Below are 20,838 nucleotides of genomic sequence, written 5' to 3'. Positions count from 1 at the left end.
GTCTAAAATTTGCAAATTAATTAACCAATTACTGATTGTTAGATTGATCTGTAACCATCTGGGGCCAAACTTTCTTAAACAAATTGACGTTCTCTGCTTTAAGGATGCTGAGTTAGTAGTTGCCTTAGTGACTTTGGAACTAGTTACAACAAAAATGAAATTCTAGCTCCTAGATTTGGAAGTAGAAAAGAATGGAGATTTATATGCTCAGATATTTTGAAACTGGCAAAGACTTTAGATCTTGTTTAATACAGAAGTTCTTAATCTGGGATCTTTAAACTTGTTTGTTTGTTTGTAATGCTTTGATTACTGTATTTCAATAGAATTTGTAATATCATTTTATGCATTTAAAAACATTATTCTGAGAAGGGATCCATAGGCTTCATCTGATGGCCAAAGGGGTCTGTGGCATTGAACAGGTGGACAATCCTTGATTGAATCTATTTTGCTATTAAGAAAGTAGAGGTAGATTTTAAAGTGTCTTGCTTAAAGTTACACAGGTAAGAAATAGCCAATCTGGGATTTGAAATCAGGTCTTGTAGATCAGGGCTCTTTCTATGAGTTAGGTGAGGGCAATTTTGATACTGAAATCTGCTTTAAAATCTTCATTTGAAAGACATTTAGGAAGTGTAGTGTGAGGAAATTTAAATATTTGTGTGTGAAAGTGTGGTACTAGCAACAGGAAGATATGGATTGAAATCCTGTCTTTGATTTTAGGAGCTTTGGGAAATCACTTAACTCCGCTATCCCCTCCCAGATTGAAAATTGGCACAATATCACCATATCTACCTCATGAGGGGATTGTGAAGTTCAAAGAAAATAATTTATGTCAGTTATTATTACGGTTTACAAATAGGTCAAGCAGAGTCATAGATTTGGCATCTGAAGTCCTGGGTTCAAATCCTGTCATTGACTATTTATGTTAACTTACATCAGGCTATTATTTTCTCTGGCCTTTTTTTCCCCTCATTTATTTGAGAGTGGAAGGACTAAATAGCTTTTAAGGTTCTCTTGGTCACAAATCTGTGATACCTCTGTGAGGAAGGATCTAAGATTTCCACACGCTAGCTGAGACAGATTGCAACCAGTCTATAATTCATAAAATAACCACAATAATAGCAGTTATACATGACTTTTTAAGGTTTGCAGAACCCTTTATATATGTTAATTCCTTTGAGTCTGACTTTTTATGACCCCTTTGTTTGTTTTCTTGGCAGAGATATTGGAATGGTTCACCATTTCCTTCTCTAGCTCTTTTTACAGATGAGGAAACTGAGGCAAACAGGTTAGGTGACTTGTCCAAGGTCATGTAACTAATATGTATCTCAAGTAAGATTTGAACTGATGAAGATGAGTCTCCTTATCTCCAAGTCTGGCCCTCTATCCACTATACTATCTAGCTATCCCCATGCTTTATGTACCATATAAACAATAACAAGTGATGTTTCTTCATTATTTGATTTGATCTAGTACTTTTATCTGCAGCTCTTAGTATCATGCCTGGCTAACAAAATCTTTAAGACTGGTGCTACTCATTATGGCTATTTTACAGATGGAAATTGAAATTTAGATAAGATAAAAGGACTTACACTTGGGGGGACACAGCCAGTGTCTGAGACTGGACTAAAATCATTCAGTACACAATCAATACTTAAGTCTTCTTGACACCAAGATCAGCACTATGTATCACCTCTGCCAGACTTATGATGCTTTTATGAGGAAGGATCTGAGATTTCAGCACTCTGCTGTCACGAGTCTATAAGTTATTAAATAACAGCAATAATAATAGTTAGCATTTATAAATCACCTTAAAGTTTGTAAAGCCAACTCTCATTCTTTGTAAAATATACATCTAAATTGATTAATGAATCCCAACATTTAATGTCTTTGTTGCTCCTAAACTTGAGATTACTTCTTTTTAAAATTATTTTTGTTTTTAACTTAATAATTATCAACGATATAAATATTTCAATCAAATATAATGCTTTGGCTACTTATACTAGGTATCCCAAAACACTTAGTGAGATTATTTATATTTGTATTGGAGTAAAGTGAGAATAGTGTAGTTACCATTCAGAATATTTGAGGCTTGTTGAAATGAAAATATTCAGAACTGATTTTATCTTGAAGCACAAAACAGGATGAAATCTATATAGTCAGTCTGCACTGAAGAGAAATGACTGTTTTATCAATTATTTAATATTACTTTTAGTTTTGTTATTTTAAAAATAAATATATAATGCTAAATATGACTGTGTTTACTTAAATGCAGTAGAATCAGTTACATGGAAAAGATTGAATCTTCACTGAGGGTTGCCTTGAGAGGAGAAGATATAGCTATTTTTAGGTTTTCTGTTTCCCGTAGGTCTATCTAGATTGACTAAAGTAAAAGAAACTAACCAAATGTTTCATTTGCATCCATTTCTGTTTACATCTGCAGAATTGTCTCTTCCCAAATAATAGGATTAGGGAACCAGGATTATACTAAATTGCTCACCCCAATACTTGTCATATTAATCAGTAATTAATCAGTAAGTAGTTAGACCATCTCTTTCCTTTATTAGCTATTGTTAATGTTCAGGAATTGTATTGTGGTACTTGTGTTGATTAGGTCACTGTTATAAAATGAATTTTCTTTGATTTCCTCTAATATTGTGATCAAGTATTTTCTTTTTCTTTTTTTCTCTAGTAAATTTATTTGAATAAATATTAATTTATTATATTTATATCTATGTTTTAATCTTAATAAATTTAATCAATCAATCAATAAATTTAAGTAAAATTTGAAACTAAGTAATAAAGATTAATTTGCTTTATGAATGATGTTGGAGAGAAAAATTAGAACAAAAGGGAAAACCAGGGGAGAGAGAAAACAACAGGAAAAAAAAAAGAAGTGACAATAGCATGTGTTGATTTACATTTAATCTCCTTAGTTCTTTCGGGATGGCGTTTTCTACCAAGTCTATTGGAATCACTCTCTTGAATCATTGAACTGCTGAGAAGAACCAAGTCTTTCACAGTTGATGTAATCAAGTATTTTCAATAAAATCATGTTGCAAGTTGCATTGATGTATCACCCAATAGATACATTTAAGGTGGTGGTGGGGGGAGAATTGTACACGAAACCAGCAACTGTTGTTATATAGTTTCTTTTGTTATAGTTCTATGAAATTTAACAAGGCAGTAAGTAGCAAGATTGTAAGTAACAAGATTGCCCTGTTTGTTTCCTTATGAACTTTTTGTTTCCTTCTCTGCATTTTTCCCCCGTTTTGTTGCTGCTCTTTTCTTTTTCCTTTTTTGTGTCCATATTAGTACTGGCCGACTTGCCTCCTCTGGCACAAGGCTTTCTTTTTGTAACAAATACGTAACCAAGCCAGACTCCCGATCTTTTACCTTTCTCGCGGTCCAGGTGGAGCTTTCCGAGGGAAGAGCTGCATTGTCTTGTAACTGAGAAGAAGCCCTCGCCTCCAGGGTCTCACTGCAGATTTCGTTCCTTTGACCTCGGGCATTTCCATAACGTTCTCTGTTCTTCTCTTCCAGGGTTCAGGAGGAGCGAAAGCTTGTCCGAGAAACAGGTGAAAGAAGCCAAGTCCAAGTGTAAGAGCATTGCCCTCCTCCTTACAAATGCCCTCAACCCCAACTCCAAGGGGGTTTTGATGTTTAAGAAACGCCGCCGGAGGGCGAAGAAGTATACCTTGGTCAGTTACGGCACCGGAGAGCTTCAGCGGGAAGCAGACACCGAAGAAGAAAGCGAAAAAGACGGGGTTGTGGAAGTCAAATTCACGAGCGAGTCGGAGGTGGATGAAGAGATCGTCTCGGACGCTGACGACGAAGAAGCCCCGGTGTGGACCCCGGCCTGGAACTCTGGCCTGGTAGACGCTGAGAAGAAGCTGAAAAGTGGAGACAAGATGCAGATGCTGCCAGACAGCTCGGGGAAGGGCGTCCTCATGTTTGCCAAGAGGAGGGAGAGGATGGACCAGATCACAGCTCAGCAAGAGGAGGTGAAGGCAGAGGGAGTGGCCCGCCGGGAGTTCGAGGATGGCCAAGCAGATGGGCTGAGAACAGTCACTTCCTACCAGACGAGAGAAGAAGAAAGCGTGAGGATGCAGAGCAACTTGTGTAAAAGCTACCTTGAAGGAGGCCACATAGCTCAACAAAATGGTTTCAGTGGAGCCCCGGAGCTGCCAGAGGCTCACAGATTGACCGCCTCCAACAGGACGGCTAAGCCCTTCCCAGGATCGGTAAACCAGACGGCCGTGCCATTTTCCCCAACCAGAAACCTAGCAAGTCCTCTATATGACTTTCCTGCTCCACCCCCTTACTCGGCCGTCACCCCTCCTCCGGAAATATTGTCCAGAGGGGCGACCAGCCCTTTAGCTGCCCCGGCCCAACCACCTCCATGGCCCCAGCCAGCCCCGTGGGCCCAGCAGGCTTTCTACGAGCCAACCGAACAGATCGCTTCCCGGGATGAGAGAATTGCCGTTCCAGCCAAGAGAACGGGCATATTGCAGGAGGCCAGGCGGAGGGGCACCTCGAAGCCCATGTTTACCTTCAAAGAGACGCCCAAGGTCAGCCCTAACCCTGAACTGTTGTCACTTGTGCAAAATGCAGAGGGCAAGAAAGGCACCGGGGCCGGGTTTGAGTCGGGACCCGAAGAAGACTACCTCAGCCTTGGAGCAGAGGCTTGCAATTTCATGCAAGGCCACTCTTCGAAGCAGAAGACCCCACCTCCCGTGGCTCCTAAACCCTCGGCCAAACCCTCTCCTTCTCAGCCAGTCACTCCCATCTCTCCAGTCTGGTCTCCATCGACTGCAGCTCCTAGCCAACCTCCTGCGTTCCCTGTCTCAAACCAGGCCCAGGGAATCAACGCATCTGCCATTAAAATAGCTCGACCTGCTTCGACCACTTACCAGCCCCCAAGCACTCCGAATGTGGCGGGTCCCTTCAAAGGACCCCAAGCAGCGGTGGCCAGTGTCAACTACGCACCCAAGGCTACACCTGCAGGAAACGCTACGCCAGTCTCTGGGACGGGACCATCCAGCGAATTGCCACAAATGAGCGGTAAAGGGGCCCAGCTCTTTGCCAAGAGGCAGTCTCGGATGGAGAAGTACGTGGTAGACTCAGAAAAAGTACAGGCTCACATGGCGCGGGCTCAGTCTCCGACTCCATCTTTACCAGCTTCTTGGAAATATTCCTCCAATGTTCGAGCCCCTCCACCTGTCGCTTACAATCCAATCCACTCTCCAGCCTACCCTCCAGCTGCAATCAAGCAACAGTCTGGAGCTTCAGCGGCCTCCAAACCAACCAAGAAAAAGGGGAAGAAGCCTCTCAATGCTTTAGATGTCATGAAACACCAACCCTATCAGCTCAATGCGTCTCTCTTTACTTTCCAACCTCCAGATGCCAAGGACGGCCCTGTCCCAAAGCCACTGGCCAAGCACAGTCCAGTCCCAGTCTTGAAGCCGGCTTCTCCTTCCTCACAGCCAGTCAATGCTAGCTCACCCACCACCTTCCGAGCTTCCTCCGTGTGCTCTGTGCCAGCCTACAGTTCTCAACCTACCTTCCATTCGGAGGCTGCTGCCACACCAGTTAGCCCGTCCCCGGTGCCCATAGGCCTACCCACCTCTCCCAAGCCCGATTCCGCTCCCGCAACTTACTTCGTGGCTCCGAGGCCCAAGTTTTCAGCCAAGAAAAGCGGTGTCACAGTTCAGGTGTGGAAACCATCATGTGGAAACCATATCGCGGAAGAGTAATTGCCAAGCGGCCAATTGGCTCGCAAGGGTTCGTTTGCAGTGTGCTGGGGTGCTCCATGTGTCCTGCAGAGTCCTTAGTGTATTTAATCACACCAGATGGGCCAGCTCACAGCTGGGTCCAAAGTGTTTACCAATTTTAAATGAGTCAAAGATGGACACAGCATTGATCTGAGGCACATTTTTCCTTTTATACACCTCAAATCCATGACAGCCCCAATAGACAGAAGCCATTCTGCTAAGTAAGCAGGACTCATAGATTTTATGCTTTAGTCCAAAGAAAGTGTGTGATATCTTATTAAGAATTAGGACATGGCCTTTCTTTAACATGATGACTCTGCCCTCACAGGGGATGGGTTTGGATACAAGGAAAACCTAACATGCTTTAAAAAAAAAAAAAGGGAGAAAAAAAGGGCTTTACTTCTGATGCTGTAGTAAGGGAATGATGAATCCCTATACACAAGCAGCTCTGATTTCATTTGGGCCCCTCAGTCACCTGGTTGTCATAGGTCATACCATAGCATATTATATAGACCTGGAGACAACTTGGGTTCAAATCATGCCTCTGGCACCTTCTTGCCTGGGCAAGTCACTTAAACTCTCTGGGCTTCAATTTCCTTATCTAAAAAAATGAAGGGGGTTGGACTAGGTCAACCTTTCCAATTTTAAATTTGTGATCCTATGATCCTCTGAATGTGAGGAGTTTACCTGAAATGTAGTTGCCAAGTTTCTCTTACTACAGCAAGAAGTGCTAAAAGTAGCTTCCTATTATAACAAATTAGTATCAAGAGCCCAGCTTTGTGTTTCTTAAACTCTGGAAGAGTGTGATTCTTATCACTGTCAGCTCTCTCTAAACTTCAATCAGAAGCTCTGTCTGCTCTGCCCTGCCTTGCCCTGCCCTGCCTTCCTCAGGGCTCTGGCTGCTGGGCTACTCAGACATTTGACAGAGAGAGAAAGTAGAGGGAGAAAGGCCAGAAATCAGGGCTCTTGAGGAAGTTCAAGGTCAAGTGTGAAAGAGAAATTCACAAACCCACCAGAGATTGCTTTTTCTTTTCCCCCTCTTTTTGTCTTCTTTTGCTTACACGGTGTACTCTACCAGTGCTACTGGCTATGGGCACATCCATGTATTATATTAAGGCAGGGAACAGAAGACAGGGATGGATCTGTGCAAAGAGATTGCACAGATCTAATTCTATTTGGGGGGAGGGGGAGGTGGGGGGAGGAGTCTGGTCATTGTCAGTGGGAACCAAAGATAGCAGGAGTGAGGTTGGAGAGGTGCTGTACACACGAAGGATCCCTGTATCCATAGGTATGAATGTGTTTGGAGGCCACACAAGGAGAGGATGCAATGAGCACAGCCATTTCTGGGCAACTACTAGACTCCTTTTCTTTTCTGATCATTGGCTTCCTCTACTGTTTTCTCCTGTTGTACTCTTGCACAGCCTCTCTTTTATTCCTCTTGGACGGACCAGAAGGAGCCAGGCAAGTTGACCACTTCAGTCCAGGGTTGGTCACATGCTATGCCATCCTCCCTCTGACCTGGAAGTAGTGAATGGATTGTTAACACACCGAAGACCTTTCTTATACCTACTGTAAGCCCCTAAATTCTCTGGCCAGCAACAGACAATCCAGAGTAAAAATGGAAATCAGTTGACATTAAAGCAGAAAATTATAAACTGCTTCTGAAAACTCAAGAGAAAACTCAGCAATTCTGCCCCGGAGAATCTAGAGACCTCACCAGAAACTTGCCTGGTCCCATTCTATTTCTTTAGCACTCTCTGATTCTTTGTCCTTTCCCCTCCAGTCACAGGCAACTGACTGCATTTTTCACTTGACCACTACAAAGATTCCTTCCTTCTTTACTCATTTACTAGAGATACCTTGCTCATTTTGCTTTCCTTTGCATGAACTTCTCTGTCCTTGGTCCCTACTGTGGTGTTTTCCTTCCAGCTTGAGAAGGCTGCTCTTCCATTTTGCTCACTTCCTTGCCTTTTTATCTAGAGGCAAAATGAATACTACCACTGCTATCCTGAGAATGAGAACGTAACCAATAAACCGGACATCTGAATTTGCTACAAGACAATGGGTCTGATTCTTCAGCCTTTTCTCTGGCAGATTATGCCTATTGCTTTTTATGAAGCATTGGAGGAATAGCCACAGGATGGAGGCCCCATCCCACAACCCATCTTTTTTTTTTTTTTTTTTTTTTTTAGTAAGTCAGTGATGGAGAAACAGATTAAACTCACACTCTCTCTGAAGATTCCCTAGAAAAGTAAGTCCTTTGATGGTTGAGTTCTGGAGATAGTTCAGAAAGAAAAGTCTCCTTGAAGTCAGCTGATCAGTGAGTCAGTGCTGTTGACTGAGATTTAGCAGGAATGGGACCCAACCTTGTCCTTTAACCACAATTTCAAAAGGAAGGAGCAAATAACTTGGGGATGGCTAAGAGCAATATCTCAAGACCAAGTCCTTGGAGAGCAGTTGATCAAATGTATGTGGATCTCCTGCTAATTAAGGGCCATCAGTACTTTAGGGCTGAGTTGTGTGTAAGAAGAAGGAGGCTGTCTATGGAGTCATATAGAGAGGAAAGACTTAACAGAGCCATGATATGGAGCTAATGATGGCAGGTTGTTAATCACTCTGCCTTTGGGTCCAAATCACCATAACCAGGGTATTCTTCCCAAGGGTCATGGAATCCCATACCTTTGAGGCACCTTGAGGGACCATTTGGTCCAATCTCTTCATTTTAGAGAAGAGGAAACTCCTCTACACTATATGCTATTTCTCTACTAAATTAAATCAGCTTATAATCAGTGATATAAATGAAGCTTAGAAATATTAGTGGAAAAAGAAACAATTCTATTTTCCTGATAGAGTATAGATAACTCTATCATAAGATCCAGCCTCAGATCTCTTCAATTGACACACTGAGTTAATAGAGACCCCTACCATCTAGTTTAATTTCCACATAGTCTTTGTAAATCTAAGGGAGTTATTCCATTTCTCTAGATCTTATTTTGCCCATCAGTAAAATGGGGCTAGTATTTGTGGGAGACACAGGAATTTGATTCTCAGAAGGCCTTTCCAGGCTTCAGTTTCTGGGATTCTGGACCAAAAGCCACTATCATTTTTTGTTATTTAAAAAGTTTTGAAATTGGTAACTAGTCTACTTAGCCCTGGCCGCCTTCTTCCAAAAGGCTGACTCTTTAAGATAGCTGAGTTTAGGGACAGCTAGGTGGCACAGTGGATGGAGTACCAGCCCTGAAGTCAGGAAAACCTGAGTTCAAATCTGATCTTAACACTTCCTAGCTGTGTGACCCTGAGCAAGTCCCTTAAGCCCAACTGCCTCAGCAAAAACAAACCAACAACAACAAAAATAAATAAATATGTATATATATATACATATATAACTGAGTTTGGCTTCAGGACCTGGAAAGGCTGTCATTTAGATTGGAGTCACCAGGACAGCAAATGGTCAATATTTAAAGGGGGTTGTTGAATTTATTAGGGTATATTTTCTTTTTTTTTTCTCCAAGAGGTAAAGTGCTAGGAGTATTTTGCTGCTGAAAGAATGCCAAGAACTCTAATGAGGTCTCACTTTCCCAGGGTGGCATCAAAAAGTGACCGAAGGCCATTTGGTGGAGATTGGCTTAGTTAACCCTTGACCTTCCAGCCAAAGACTCTTTGTTCTTCTTTCTGGTTTAGCCACTCACTAGAGAAGCTGACAGATTCTGATTCTGCTGTAAATTTCCCTGAATTTCCCTCTTACTTTCAGGTGTTCCCAACCAACATGAGAGGAAAAGAAATGATAAAACAGTGAGGTTGTTTCTGGAAAGGCCAAATACTACTAGAGAAAATATGGAATGCCCTCCTCCTTCCTCTCCTTTCCAAGGCCTCTCAATGTCTTTTTGTCATCAATTAAACATTTTTTGAGATCATAAGAGGACAAGTAATATTGCATAGTGGATAGAGAAGGGCCAAGAAGCCCTGGGTTCAGATTTCACCTCTAACACATAGTGGTTGTTGACTTTGGGCAACTTACCTCTAAATCACCCTTTATAAAACTATAAATTACATTAAGGTGCTTATTTACATTGGTAGAGGGACTTTCTTCATTTAGGAGTTCCTTATGCTAATTAAGGCACATTTTCCATCCCTCTCCCTGCGTTCAAAAAGTAACTGAGCTACTATGTCTTAAGGATTAATTTTTCATAAAATACTCCCTGCCTTTTTATCCTCTGCCCATGGAAAAGAGCCTGAAAAAAAAAGGCTTTGAGGGGTTTTTATTAGTGGGGAGGAGTAAAAAGAGGAGGAAAATTATCCAGTATTTTGCCTTGCAAGGAGTAAAGGGAGCAAAAAGATTTCCCAACATTTTGCCACTGTTGTGTACTAGTATTACAGACTTAGATCTTCGAGGGATTTTAGGGGTTATCTAGATCAGACCCTCAAGTTTCTAATTGAGGAGATAAAGTTCAAGGAAGTTAAAAGAAAGCCAAGGTGCTTTCTTTTAGACAGGATATGACAAGAATGAAATTCAAATCCACACCTTCCAAACATAAATGCAGCAGACTCCTATTCACTCAATTCCGTTGGCTCCAGGTGGGGAAGAAGCCAGTTCTATAAACTTCCTGCCCACCACAGTTGGGTGATTGCCATGATACAGGCTTAGGGAGTTTCTGAGATGCCTGGAGAGTGGTCAGGGTCTTTAAGGATATTAGGTGGCACTAACTCTTGTCCCTCAACCTGAGGAAAATCTACAATTTCCAAGTCTCCCTAATTTAGCGGATTCTTAACCCACATAATAGACATCATGCACTCCTCTGGCAGCCTGGGAAAGCTTATTCTCAGAATCATGTTTTTAAATGCATGAAATAAAACACAAAACACAGGGGATTGCAAAAGAAATGCAGTAAGGTTGAAATGCAATTATGTTTTTTTTTTTTAAGTGCACAGATCCTAGGTTAAAAACTCTTGATTTAGAGCACAATAGTAAAAAGTCCAAATGTCCTCTGGAGTAGACCAATTCAGCTTTTCATCTCATCAACTATGTACAAAATGATCCTTAAAAAAGTCCTTGTGTTTCCCTGGCATCTGCTCACAGACCATGTTTTGACCCTCTAGAGAAATCCGAGACTTTAAAAAGACTTGGAGCCAGCTGAATGCAGAGAAATAGAAGTAAATGCCATCTCTAGCTGCCGTTTTTCTGATTCCTGAAGCTGTACACAGCTTTATGCGTCACTATAATCATTCTATTAGGAAGGTTTATAAAGAAACATACAAATATTATGTTATTTAAGCCAGTGAGATAGGTAAATAGACAAGTGTCATAACCCCCATTTTATAGATGAGTAAATGGAAGTTGAGCGAGGTAATCTGCCTGAGATCATAGAACTAATAAATGTCCAACCCTAGACACCACCTCTTTCCTTTTGAAGCCAAATCGATACCATCAGCACTGCTATTCCCAGCCATGTAAATTTCAATATGCTGTTTCTCTCCCTATCAATGCCACTGGTTGAGTAAGCTATCAATCATAATGGGGTTGGCTAGCTCCATTTCTCATTGGATGGCATGCCAACTCCTTGATTAACCTGATCAGATATTTATATTGATGAATTTGAAGTCACAGTCCCTTTCTCATCTCTACTCCTGAATCCCACACAAAAGAAATCTAAGGACAGCAGGCTTAGTATTCCATAGTGTCCTGGAACAATAAGGTAAAGAGTTAAAAGGGAAAATCAAGCCCATAAAATCATAACAACCTAGATTTCGAGCTCTAAAGCACTTTTGAGATCATCTAGTCCTAACCTCTCATTCTACAGAGGAGTAAACCAGAGGGCACACTGAACTTTAGTCACCTGCCCAAAGTCACATAGCTAATAAGTGTCTGGTGCAGGCTTTCAACTCAGTTCTCCCTAACTGCAAATCCAGCATGCTGTCTTAGTAGATAACATTACCTTGCTTCCCCAGTTTGGAACTAGCCCCATTTTTCATTTTAGATAAAAGGAAATGGGAGATTAGAAAGGAAAAATAAATGATTTATCTATAATCACATGAGGATTAAGTGGCAAAGATTGATGGGAACCTTATTGTGTTCTACCATTATAGTTTTTATTTGGGGGAAGGGGAATAGGTGAGGAAGGGAAAACCAGAGACTTACATAGGTATGTTAGAACAGGAACCATGAAGATGAGGTTGAATTTTCTCAAAGATACGTGCTACAGCAAAGCTTGTTAAACTGCGAGTCACAACCCCATTTGGATCGTGTAATTGAATGTAGAGTTCATGAAATTATGATTTATTAGCAGTAAGGGTTTGATTCACATACCTATTTTATATAACTGCAAACTTGTGGTCACTTAAAAATTTCTTGGGTGAATGGGATAGCAAGAAGCCCTGTACTAGAGCACCATCAGTAACTGCCCAGTCCTTTCACTTAGATGTAGACTCACACACAGGTGGGGAAGGAAGTTTTCCACCTTCCAGCCTCAGATTTCAAAAGAACTGTTTTACCAGGGAAGATAGATCTTCAAACAGCATTGTACCAAAGTTTTACTTGATAGATCACTACCCAGAATTTCCACTCCCAATCCCCTGAATCCTTCTTTATGAAATTTTCAGCAAGAAGAATATTGATTTTAGAGCTGGGGGCATGGAATTCAAATCTTGCCTCAGATGCCACTGATTTTTGTTACTCTGGACATCATGTTTTTTTTTTTTTTTTTCCTGGTCTCAACTTTCTGATCTGTAAAATGAGATTAGATAATACCTGTAATCCTTTCCAACTCTAGTTTTATCTTCTTATGATTCAAAGAGTAGATATGTTTGTGGAAACTACTGTTTTAACAACAACAGAGTAATATCATCTATATAGTCCTTTAAGGTTTGCAAAGCACTTTACAAATATCATCTCACTATCCTCATATCAATTTTAGGAGGGTGGAGCTATTATTACACCCATTTTGTCGATGAGGAAACTAAGGCCAAGAGGAATTAAGTTACTTGCCCAGTTATCTAGCCGCTGTCTGAGGTTGGATTTGGCTTTAGCTTTCCTTGATGTAATGTACAGCATAGGTGATACATTATGCCGCCTAGATGCCTTTAATGTATCCATCTATTTAATAATAGATTTCTGGGTAACAAAAAGATTATGTGGTTTCAGGTTTAAGAAATTCCAGGTGAATGAGGGAACATTTTGATCCTAGAAATAGAAAATACAAAAAAAAAAAAAAAAGCAAGAAGCTTCAGATAGCTTTTAGAAAGTAAAGGTTTAGGACAGCTAGGTAGTACAGTAGATAGAGACCTGGCCCTAGAGTCAGGAGGACCTGAATTTAAATCTAGTCTCAGATACTTACTAGCTGTCCAAAGAAAGGAAAGAGAGAGGGAAGGAAGGATTAAAAAAAAAAAAAAAGGAAAGGTTTCTCTTATGGGTCAGGTGACAACTCTTCACTATGACCTAGACCATTACCCAATGTTCATCAGTACTGTAAAAATCTGGGGATATTGAAAATGGCAGCTATATTTACTCCCATAAGCACCACATGGCCCCAATGTTGACCTAATAATTTAGATTGGATGAAAGCAGGGTCAGCCATCCAAATAGCCAGTGAAATAATAGGGAAGTTGTGGGGTATGCAGTAAGAAGAACATTGAATGCCAAATCAGAAAATTTAGGTTGGGCTCAAACTGCCACTTTGAATATATCACATCAACTTTTCTGAATCTTCAAAGAGAAGGGATTTGATATGGATAGTCTCACAAGTTCTTCTAAACTTGAATCTTCAGGAGTCCCTGATGCTGAGGTCTCTTGACTCAATCTTGGAGTTTTTGCCAATCTTTCTGTCCAAAAAAACAGATATCCACATTAGCTGACCCATCAAGAAGCTATCTCAACCTTTCTATAAAGGAAAATAAAGGCAGACATGGTATAGAAGATTCAGCCACCATCCATCTCTCTCTCTCTCTCTTTATCTCTCTGTCTCTCTCTCTCTCTCTCTCTCTCTCTCTCTCTCTCTCTCTCTGTCTCTCTCTCTCTCTCTGTATGTGTGTATATCTGTTTCTGTCTCTCTCTATATATAGACATATATACATAGGTAGAAATAGAGATGCATAGAGATAGAGATATAAATATATTGATCTATATGTCTCTCTATCTATATAATCAGATATATAAGGAACAAAGGGCCATCTCTCCAAAAACATTGTCTGGTCTCTTTTACAATTGTCGAGATACAATTAAGAAGAGAGCTTGTGTGGATTTCTCTTTTTTCCCCCTTTCTGGTCTATGGTAATGTTATATACAATAAAGCTTCTCAAGCTATGGGTTGCAACTCCATATAGGGTCACCAACACAAAGCAGCAGCCCATCTGCTGGATGGATACATTAGACACATCTAGGTAGCACAGTGGTGGCACAGGGATAAAAGCACTGTATGTTGAGTCAAAGATAGCTAAAGCCAAATAAAAACCTTATAATTTTAGAGATTTCCCCAGGAACTGAGAGAGTAGGGAATTGCCCAGCTCACACAGCCAGAAGTCATCAGAGCTGGTGCTTGAGATTTTCTTTCCTGATGACTACTTACAAAATTCTGTGGCCCTACTGGATTCTCCATATGGATATAGAGGCTCTTTGAGGATTCACTCATTTTGAAGGTTAAATAGAGCAGAAACTTTGAGAGGGGTTGTTTCAGGGTCCCTGACAGAATGAGAGAATCTTCTCATCTACCTGGATGGCAAAGTCAATCTTGTTGAATAGGGAGCTGGCCTTGAAGTCCTGCCTTTGACCTCTACTGGTTGGGTGACTTTGGGCTAATTACTTAACTTCTCAGTGTTGTAATTCTCTACAATTGTCAATTACAGGAAAGTCAGCAATCAGCATTAGTGGAGGGAGTTTGCTCATTAGGAGTTCTCCATCCGCTAAAGTGAAATCACAGGAAGTTCAAATTAATACCATCAAACAGCAATAATGATAATGATGAAAACAAAATTCTGATGATGGTAGCACATACCTAACAGAAATAATTAAAGCCATTTGGGAAAAAGTGCAAGGCAGCTGGCATTGCGTCTGCTGTGAATGTTGTCTTGAAGATAGTTTCAGAGAATGTCTAAAGTAGAGATTCTTAATTGGGGAGTCTGTTTATGGATTGATTTTGGAGGGGGGGGTTGAACTGGAATGGGGGAATGACACTTTTTTCACTAATCTCTACTTGAAATCGAACACTTCCTTCAATTATGAAGATATGCAACAAAGCATTATTCTGAGAAGGAACCCATAAGTTTCATTGAACTTCCAAAAGGGCCCATGATATAAAAAAAAACTTTAAAATTTCTGCTCTAGAAAATAAGCTTACACAATAAACACTTTAATTCAATTACAAAAAGCAGTTATTTAGCCTTCCTGTACAAATATACAGAATATTAAGTGGAAAAGAATAATATCAGGATAAGGACCTATCCTGACACTTTCTGTCTAAACTCCAAATAAGATGAAAATATGCTGATTAACAGTAAAAATGATAATATTCTAGTAAATGATGTAACCATTATCTCATTGATTTAAATAGTCCTTCTAAGGATATGCATCATAATCCACCCATGCTTACCCATTTAAAAAAATTAATAGCATCAATACTTTAAGCATCAGTGATTCCCTAAGTTTGGCTATTTTTTCCCATTGACATAGAATATAAATTTTCTTTACAATTTAGTAGAAAGTCTTTGAGAATCTGTGTGGCTAAAACCTCTGATCATCTATTGGTAAGTTTCTCATATTTGGTTGAATTAGTCCCAGGGTGCAGTGAATAGAAATCATGGCTCTTTTTCAAGCTTGCAAAATTGCTTGATTTCCTGAACCCTCTGAGGTAGACAGTTAAGTACCCACAAGTGTCCCAGGTCAGTCCTACCAGATCTGGCCAGACCAGCTTCTGCAGAGAATAGCAAACAGAGAGATGTCCTCATCCTCCTTGCTCATTGTCATTGTGGGCCAGAGGCTCGGTGCTCCCTTTGAAGTCATCTGTTCCTTGGATCAGTTGCTAAATGAAAGCTGTGAAGAGTCAGCCTGCACTAAGCTGGTAGCTGCCTTTGGGACAAGGGTTGACAGATGGTTCTCAGATGGCTCAAAGGTCTGGTTCCAGACAGCACATATGACTTCAGATGTTTCTCAAGCCCAGGGATTTTCTGTTTGTGTTGGTGACAGAGGAAGGACAAGGGAGATGCTGAGATTTATGAAATCCTGTTAAGCTCAAAGTGGAGATTGACCCTACCCTGGAAATCATAGGATCGTGTAATCCAACTTCTTGATTTTACAGATGGGGAAACAAAGACCCATACATGGGAAGAACCTTGATCATAGTAATATGCTAGTAGGGATGAAGGGAAGCTCAAATATACTCTCCTTTAATTGAAATCAGCTCTCCTTTCACAACTCTATGTGGTCTCCTCAGTGTAGGCTGACTTCCTAAAGGCAGTAGTTTCCAAACTTTCTGAAGCAATGCACCATTTTCCTCACTATGTCCTACTCAGTGTGCTTTATTTTTTCATCAAAGCTTATTTTGCAAAAATTAATTGATTTTCTCTCTTTCCTTATCTCCCTCTCCCACAACTGAAAAAAACTATGAGAGAATCTCATCTAAGAAATAATTTCATCCAATTATAAAATGTAGTCTCCTAATAAATTTGCATAGTCAAGTAAGGAAAATTCTGATACTGACCATATCTAATGATGCCCGCTTTGGTTCAAAAAAAAAAACTGTGGCCCTTCCTCTTGCTGATTAGTTATGTCCAACTCTTTGTGACCCCATGGACCATAGTACACCAACACTGTCCTTGGGGTTTTCTTGGCAAGGATACTGGAGTGGTTTGCATTTCCTTCTCCAGTGGATTAAGGCAAATAGAGGTTAGGTGATCTGCCCAGGTTCACAAAGCTAGAAAATATCTGAAGATTCATGATGCAGTGGATAGAACACTGGGCTTAGAATCAGGAAGTCATCTTTATTTCCTTAAATTTAGCCTCAGACACTAATTGTGTCTAGAGTGTCATCACACTAGTTGTGTGATCCTGGGCAAGTGATCCTGAGCCTGTATGGCTCAGTTCATTATTTGTACAATGAAGTGGAGAAAGAAATGGCAAACCATTCTACTATCTTTACCAAGACAATCCCAAATGAGATCAGGAAGAGTCAGACATGACTGAAAAACAACTGAACATCTTTCTGACTTGGCCCAGAACTCTACTCACTGAGTTACTTAGCTGCCTCCAAATCCTGGGCCCTTCCTCTATTTTAATAAATATATATGATATAATAATCTTAATATATGTATAATTTCTTTAGCTCATCTTTGATTCATATAAAATTGAGAATTCATGACTTTTTATAGCCTATAGTAACACTGAAAGTAACTAGTTAAATAATACAAATAAAGAGTTTTGCTCCACTTCTTCTCATAGCATCATAGATTTAGAGCTGGGAAGGTCCTTAATGACCATCTTGTCTAACTCTTGTGTTTTTCTCATGAGGAGGTAGTGACTTACAGCCAGTAAGCAACACATGTAGAGTTTGAACAAATGTCCAATGACTTCAATTCCAATTCCTCTTTTCATTCACAGCTGCCCCCAAAAGTAAACAGGGAAACAAAAGGCAAATGGACAATCTTCCATCCTTTTAAGACTATTGGGACTGTAAATATCTAAAGCCAGGCTGAGGGGAAATGGCTTGGAGCTGTCACCTCACCATTAAAAAAGCCTTCCTTCTCTTGTGAGCCTCCCTCATCTCTGGAGAGGGCATGGGGTCTGGTCCTGGAGACTTCTGTGGAGTAGTGTCATCTCTCTGATCTCTAGACATTCCACGTAGCTCCCCTGTCTTCACAAGGTGGCCAGAGCTCTCTTTAATCTTCCCTGCTACTGCATGGCATGGCTAGTGGGGGAGATATCCCTGATGCTCTAAATCCCCTCCATTTGGCATGAAGACTTGAATCTACCTGCTGTGGCAAGACTTTTCCCACCAAGAGGGAAAGTCGTATGCTTGCTTCTGCTATTTCTTACCATTTGAAAATAATTAACTTGTTGACATGTATTTGAACTTGTTTTTCTTTTAAAAGTGGGTGTATTGCTGAGACATAGACTTGAAAGCACCAGTTATTTGGGCCATTGCTTTACACTATTCTTAAAAGGATCTCTTCCATCACCTCTCCCCTCCCTGTGCCCCATAATTCACAGAATTCTATCTTAAGTTACTATTCCCACTATATATGGGAGAGATAGTGCATCATAATGAATGGAGCCTGGATAGACCTGGATTTAAGTCCCATCCCTGACACACAGTAGCTATGTTGTCCTAGATAAGCTACTTAACCCTCTGTGTCCTTGGTAACTTGTTAACATTGCACCCATAAAGTCACTTCTCAAGAGAAAGGTGGCAAAAAGGAATCCCTTCATCCCTATTCCTAAAGTCAGTCAATCAGTCAGTCAACAAACAACTATGCTAAGTATTAGGGGTTCAAAGATCAAGGAGTTCCCATTGTAAAGAAGAAAGCATGGAATTAATGACATACATCAAAGAGTAGATGGGCAGGATTATCATAGAGGGGAAGGTATTAGAGGGGGAGGAATAAGAAAAGATTTCCTGCAGGAAGTCATGAGGGAAGCTCAGGCTGGATTGCCTTTTGCCTAACCAATAATTCTTTCTGATGACCACAGACATGTTCCCCCTCCATCACACTTTTAAGACTCAATCAGGATAGGTTCTCATTTCTTTTGTTGCGTTGTTCAGTTCTTTCAGTTATGTTGAACTCTTTCAATTCCCTTTGGGATTTTCTTAGCAAAAATACTGGGGTACTTTGTCATCCATTTTCCAAATGCTCTATACACTATGCCACTTAACTGCCTTTAAAAAAAAAGTTAAAAACCTTGGTCCTAATCTTTTTCTCCCCACACCTTCTCTCTTGATAATCCCATTATTTTTTCAGGTCTTCACTTATCTTTTTCTTGTTTTTCAGTTGTGTCTAACTCTTCTTGAGCCAATTTGAGATTTTCTTGGCAAAAATAGTAGAATAGTTTGCCATTTCCTTCTCCAGATCATTTTTTCAGATGAGGAAACAAGCAAACAGGATTAAGTGACTTGTGTAGGGAGACATAGCTAGTGTCTCTTGAACTCAGAAAGATGAGATTTCCTGACTCCATGCCTAGTACTTCATCCAATGAACTTCCTAGAGCACTTCAAAGTTATAAACATAATAACCTTATTTTGTAGATGAGGAAAACTGATACTGAGACAGGTTAAATGACCTATGCAGGATCACACAGCTAGTGAATTTCTGAGGTAGGATTTGAACACAGGTTTTCCAGAGGGCAATTCACTGACAAATGATAGGGTAGTTTGATGTAGGTAAAAGATCAATGGACCTGTAACTAGGAAGACCTGATATAGATCCTGCTTCAGACCTTGTTAGCTGTGTAACCTTGAGCAAATCACTTAATTTTTCTGAGCCTTTTCCTTATTTGTAAAATGAGTGGCCCAGACTCTGTCATGCCTTCTAGCTCTCAATCTATGATGCTGATCCTATGACTCCCTGAACACTATGAGCCAATAGTAGCTTCAATAGGCCAATATGATCACAGAAAGTATTTGTAGAGACAGTCTAAACAGAATATGTGAGGTCATAGCTCATTTTTACTTGCTCTCTGCTGGTCAAACAACAAATCAAGCATTCTATCCATTTCTTGATACCACATCTCAGAAAGGATACTAATAAGTAGACAGACCATCACCTGAGGGATAGTGACTAGGATACCAAAGAGCCTTGACATCTTGTCATAAAAAGCTCAGCTGAAGGAATGGGAAGCTTTGAATCCAGAGGGCAGAACAATGAAAAATGGCCAGGAGCTGCAAGAGAGGAAGATTTGGTCTTGATAGAAGGATAAAATTTTCCCAAATTAAGCTTTCCTAAAGAGGAATGGATTACCTCAAGAGCAGGAGAGGCTCCCTCTCACCTAAGGTCTTTCAGCAAAGGTTCAATGACCAAGTGGATGTGTTTAGGTGCTAGGCAAATAACATATTCCATGAGAACCCTGGAAAAGTTGAGATTCTGGATGCAATTGGTTGTCTATCAGGTAATGCTACCCCTTCTTCCCATATTAACATTCGGTGCTGAAATGCTTTAGGATTTTGCGTTATTAGATATTTTATTAAGTCCTTTATCACTTCACTTTCCTGATTACCGCCTTATGTTCCTTCTGAGTCCTGTATTTGAAATCAAATTTTCCATTCATTTTTAGTCTTTTCATCATAAATGTTTGAAAATCCTCTATTTCATTGAATATTTACATTTTACTCTGAAGGATTTAAACTCAGTTTTTCTGGGTAGGTGATTCTTGGTTGCTTTCCTAGCTCCATTGTTCTCCAGAATATCATACTCCAAGCTTTCGACCTTTAGTATAAAAGCTGCTAAATCTTGTATTAGTCTGACTGTGACTCCACTATACTTGAATTATTTCTTTCTGGATGCTTGCAATATTTTCTCCTTGACCTGGGAGTTCTGCAATTTGGATATAATATTCCTGATAGTTTTCATTCGGGGTTCTGTTTTAGTAGGTGATTGGCAAATTCTTCAGTTCCTATTTTACCCTCTGGTTCTAGAATATCAGGACAGTGTTTCTTGATAATTTCTTGAAAAATGATGTCCAAGCTCCTTTTTTGATCATGATTTTCTATTTTTTGATTTTGCTTTATTGTATCTTGATTTTTCATAAATTCATTACTTTCTATTAGGTCAATTCTAATTTTTAAGGAATTATTTTCCTCAATTAACTTTTATATCTCCTTTCCCAATTGGCCAAATTTTTAAAAGGCATTCTTCTCCTTACTAGCTTTTTGTATTTCCTTTTGCAGCATTCTTAGTTCTTTCCCTAATTTTCCTTCTATCTCTCTTACTTGATTTTCAAAATCCCTTTTGAGTTTTTCCATGGCCTGAGCCTAATTCTTATTTTTTCTTGGAGGCTTTGAATGTAGGAGCTTTGACTGTGTTATCTTCTTAGTGTGTGTTTTGATCTTTCTTGTCCCCATAATAACTTTCTATGGTCAGAAGCATTTTTTGT

At 40.1% G+C, this 20,838-nt stretch overlaps 1 protein-coding gene across 2 annotated transcripts in view; it reads left to right on the top strand.

Annotated features, from left to right (window-relative positions):
- Window positions 1–20,838, top strand: part of SYNPO2 (synaptopodin 2) — a 211,567-nt gene that overhangs the window by 170,687 nt on the left and 20,042 nt on the right. For both annotated transcript variants that reach the window (XM_051966039.1, XM_051966040.1), the window contains one exon: window positions 3,541–5,711. In XM_051966039.1, the coding sequence (XP_051821999.1) occupies window positions 3,541–5,711 (2,171 nt within the window). The remainder of the gene's footprint in view (window positions 1–3,540; window positions 5,712–20,838) is intronic.

This window comes from Antechinus flavipes, chromosome 6, assembly GCF_016432865.1.
Source record: "Antechinus flavipes isolate AdamAnt ecotype Samford, QLD, Australia chromosome 6, AdamAnt_v2, whole genome shotgun sequence".
In the NCBI taxonomy this organism is placed as follows: domain Eukaryota; kingdom Metazoa; phylum Chordata; class Mammalia; order Dasyuromorphia; family Dasyuridae; genus Antechinus; species Antechinus flavipes.
Note: the sequence above shows the minus strand (reverse complement) of the source record. Positions and strands in the feature narration are given on the sequence as shown.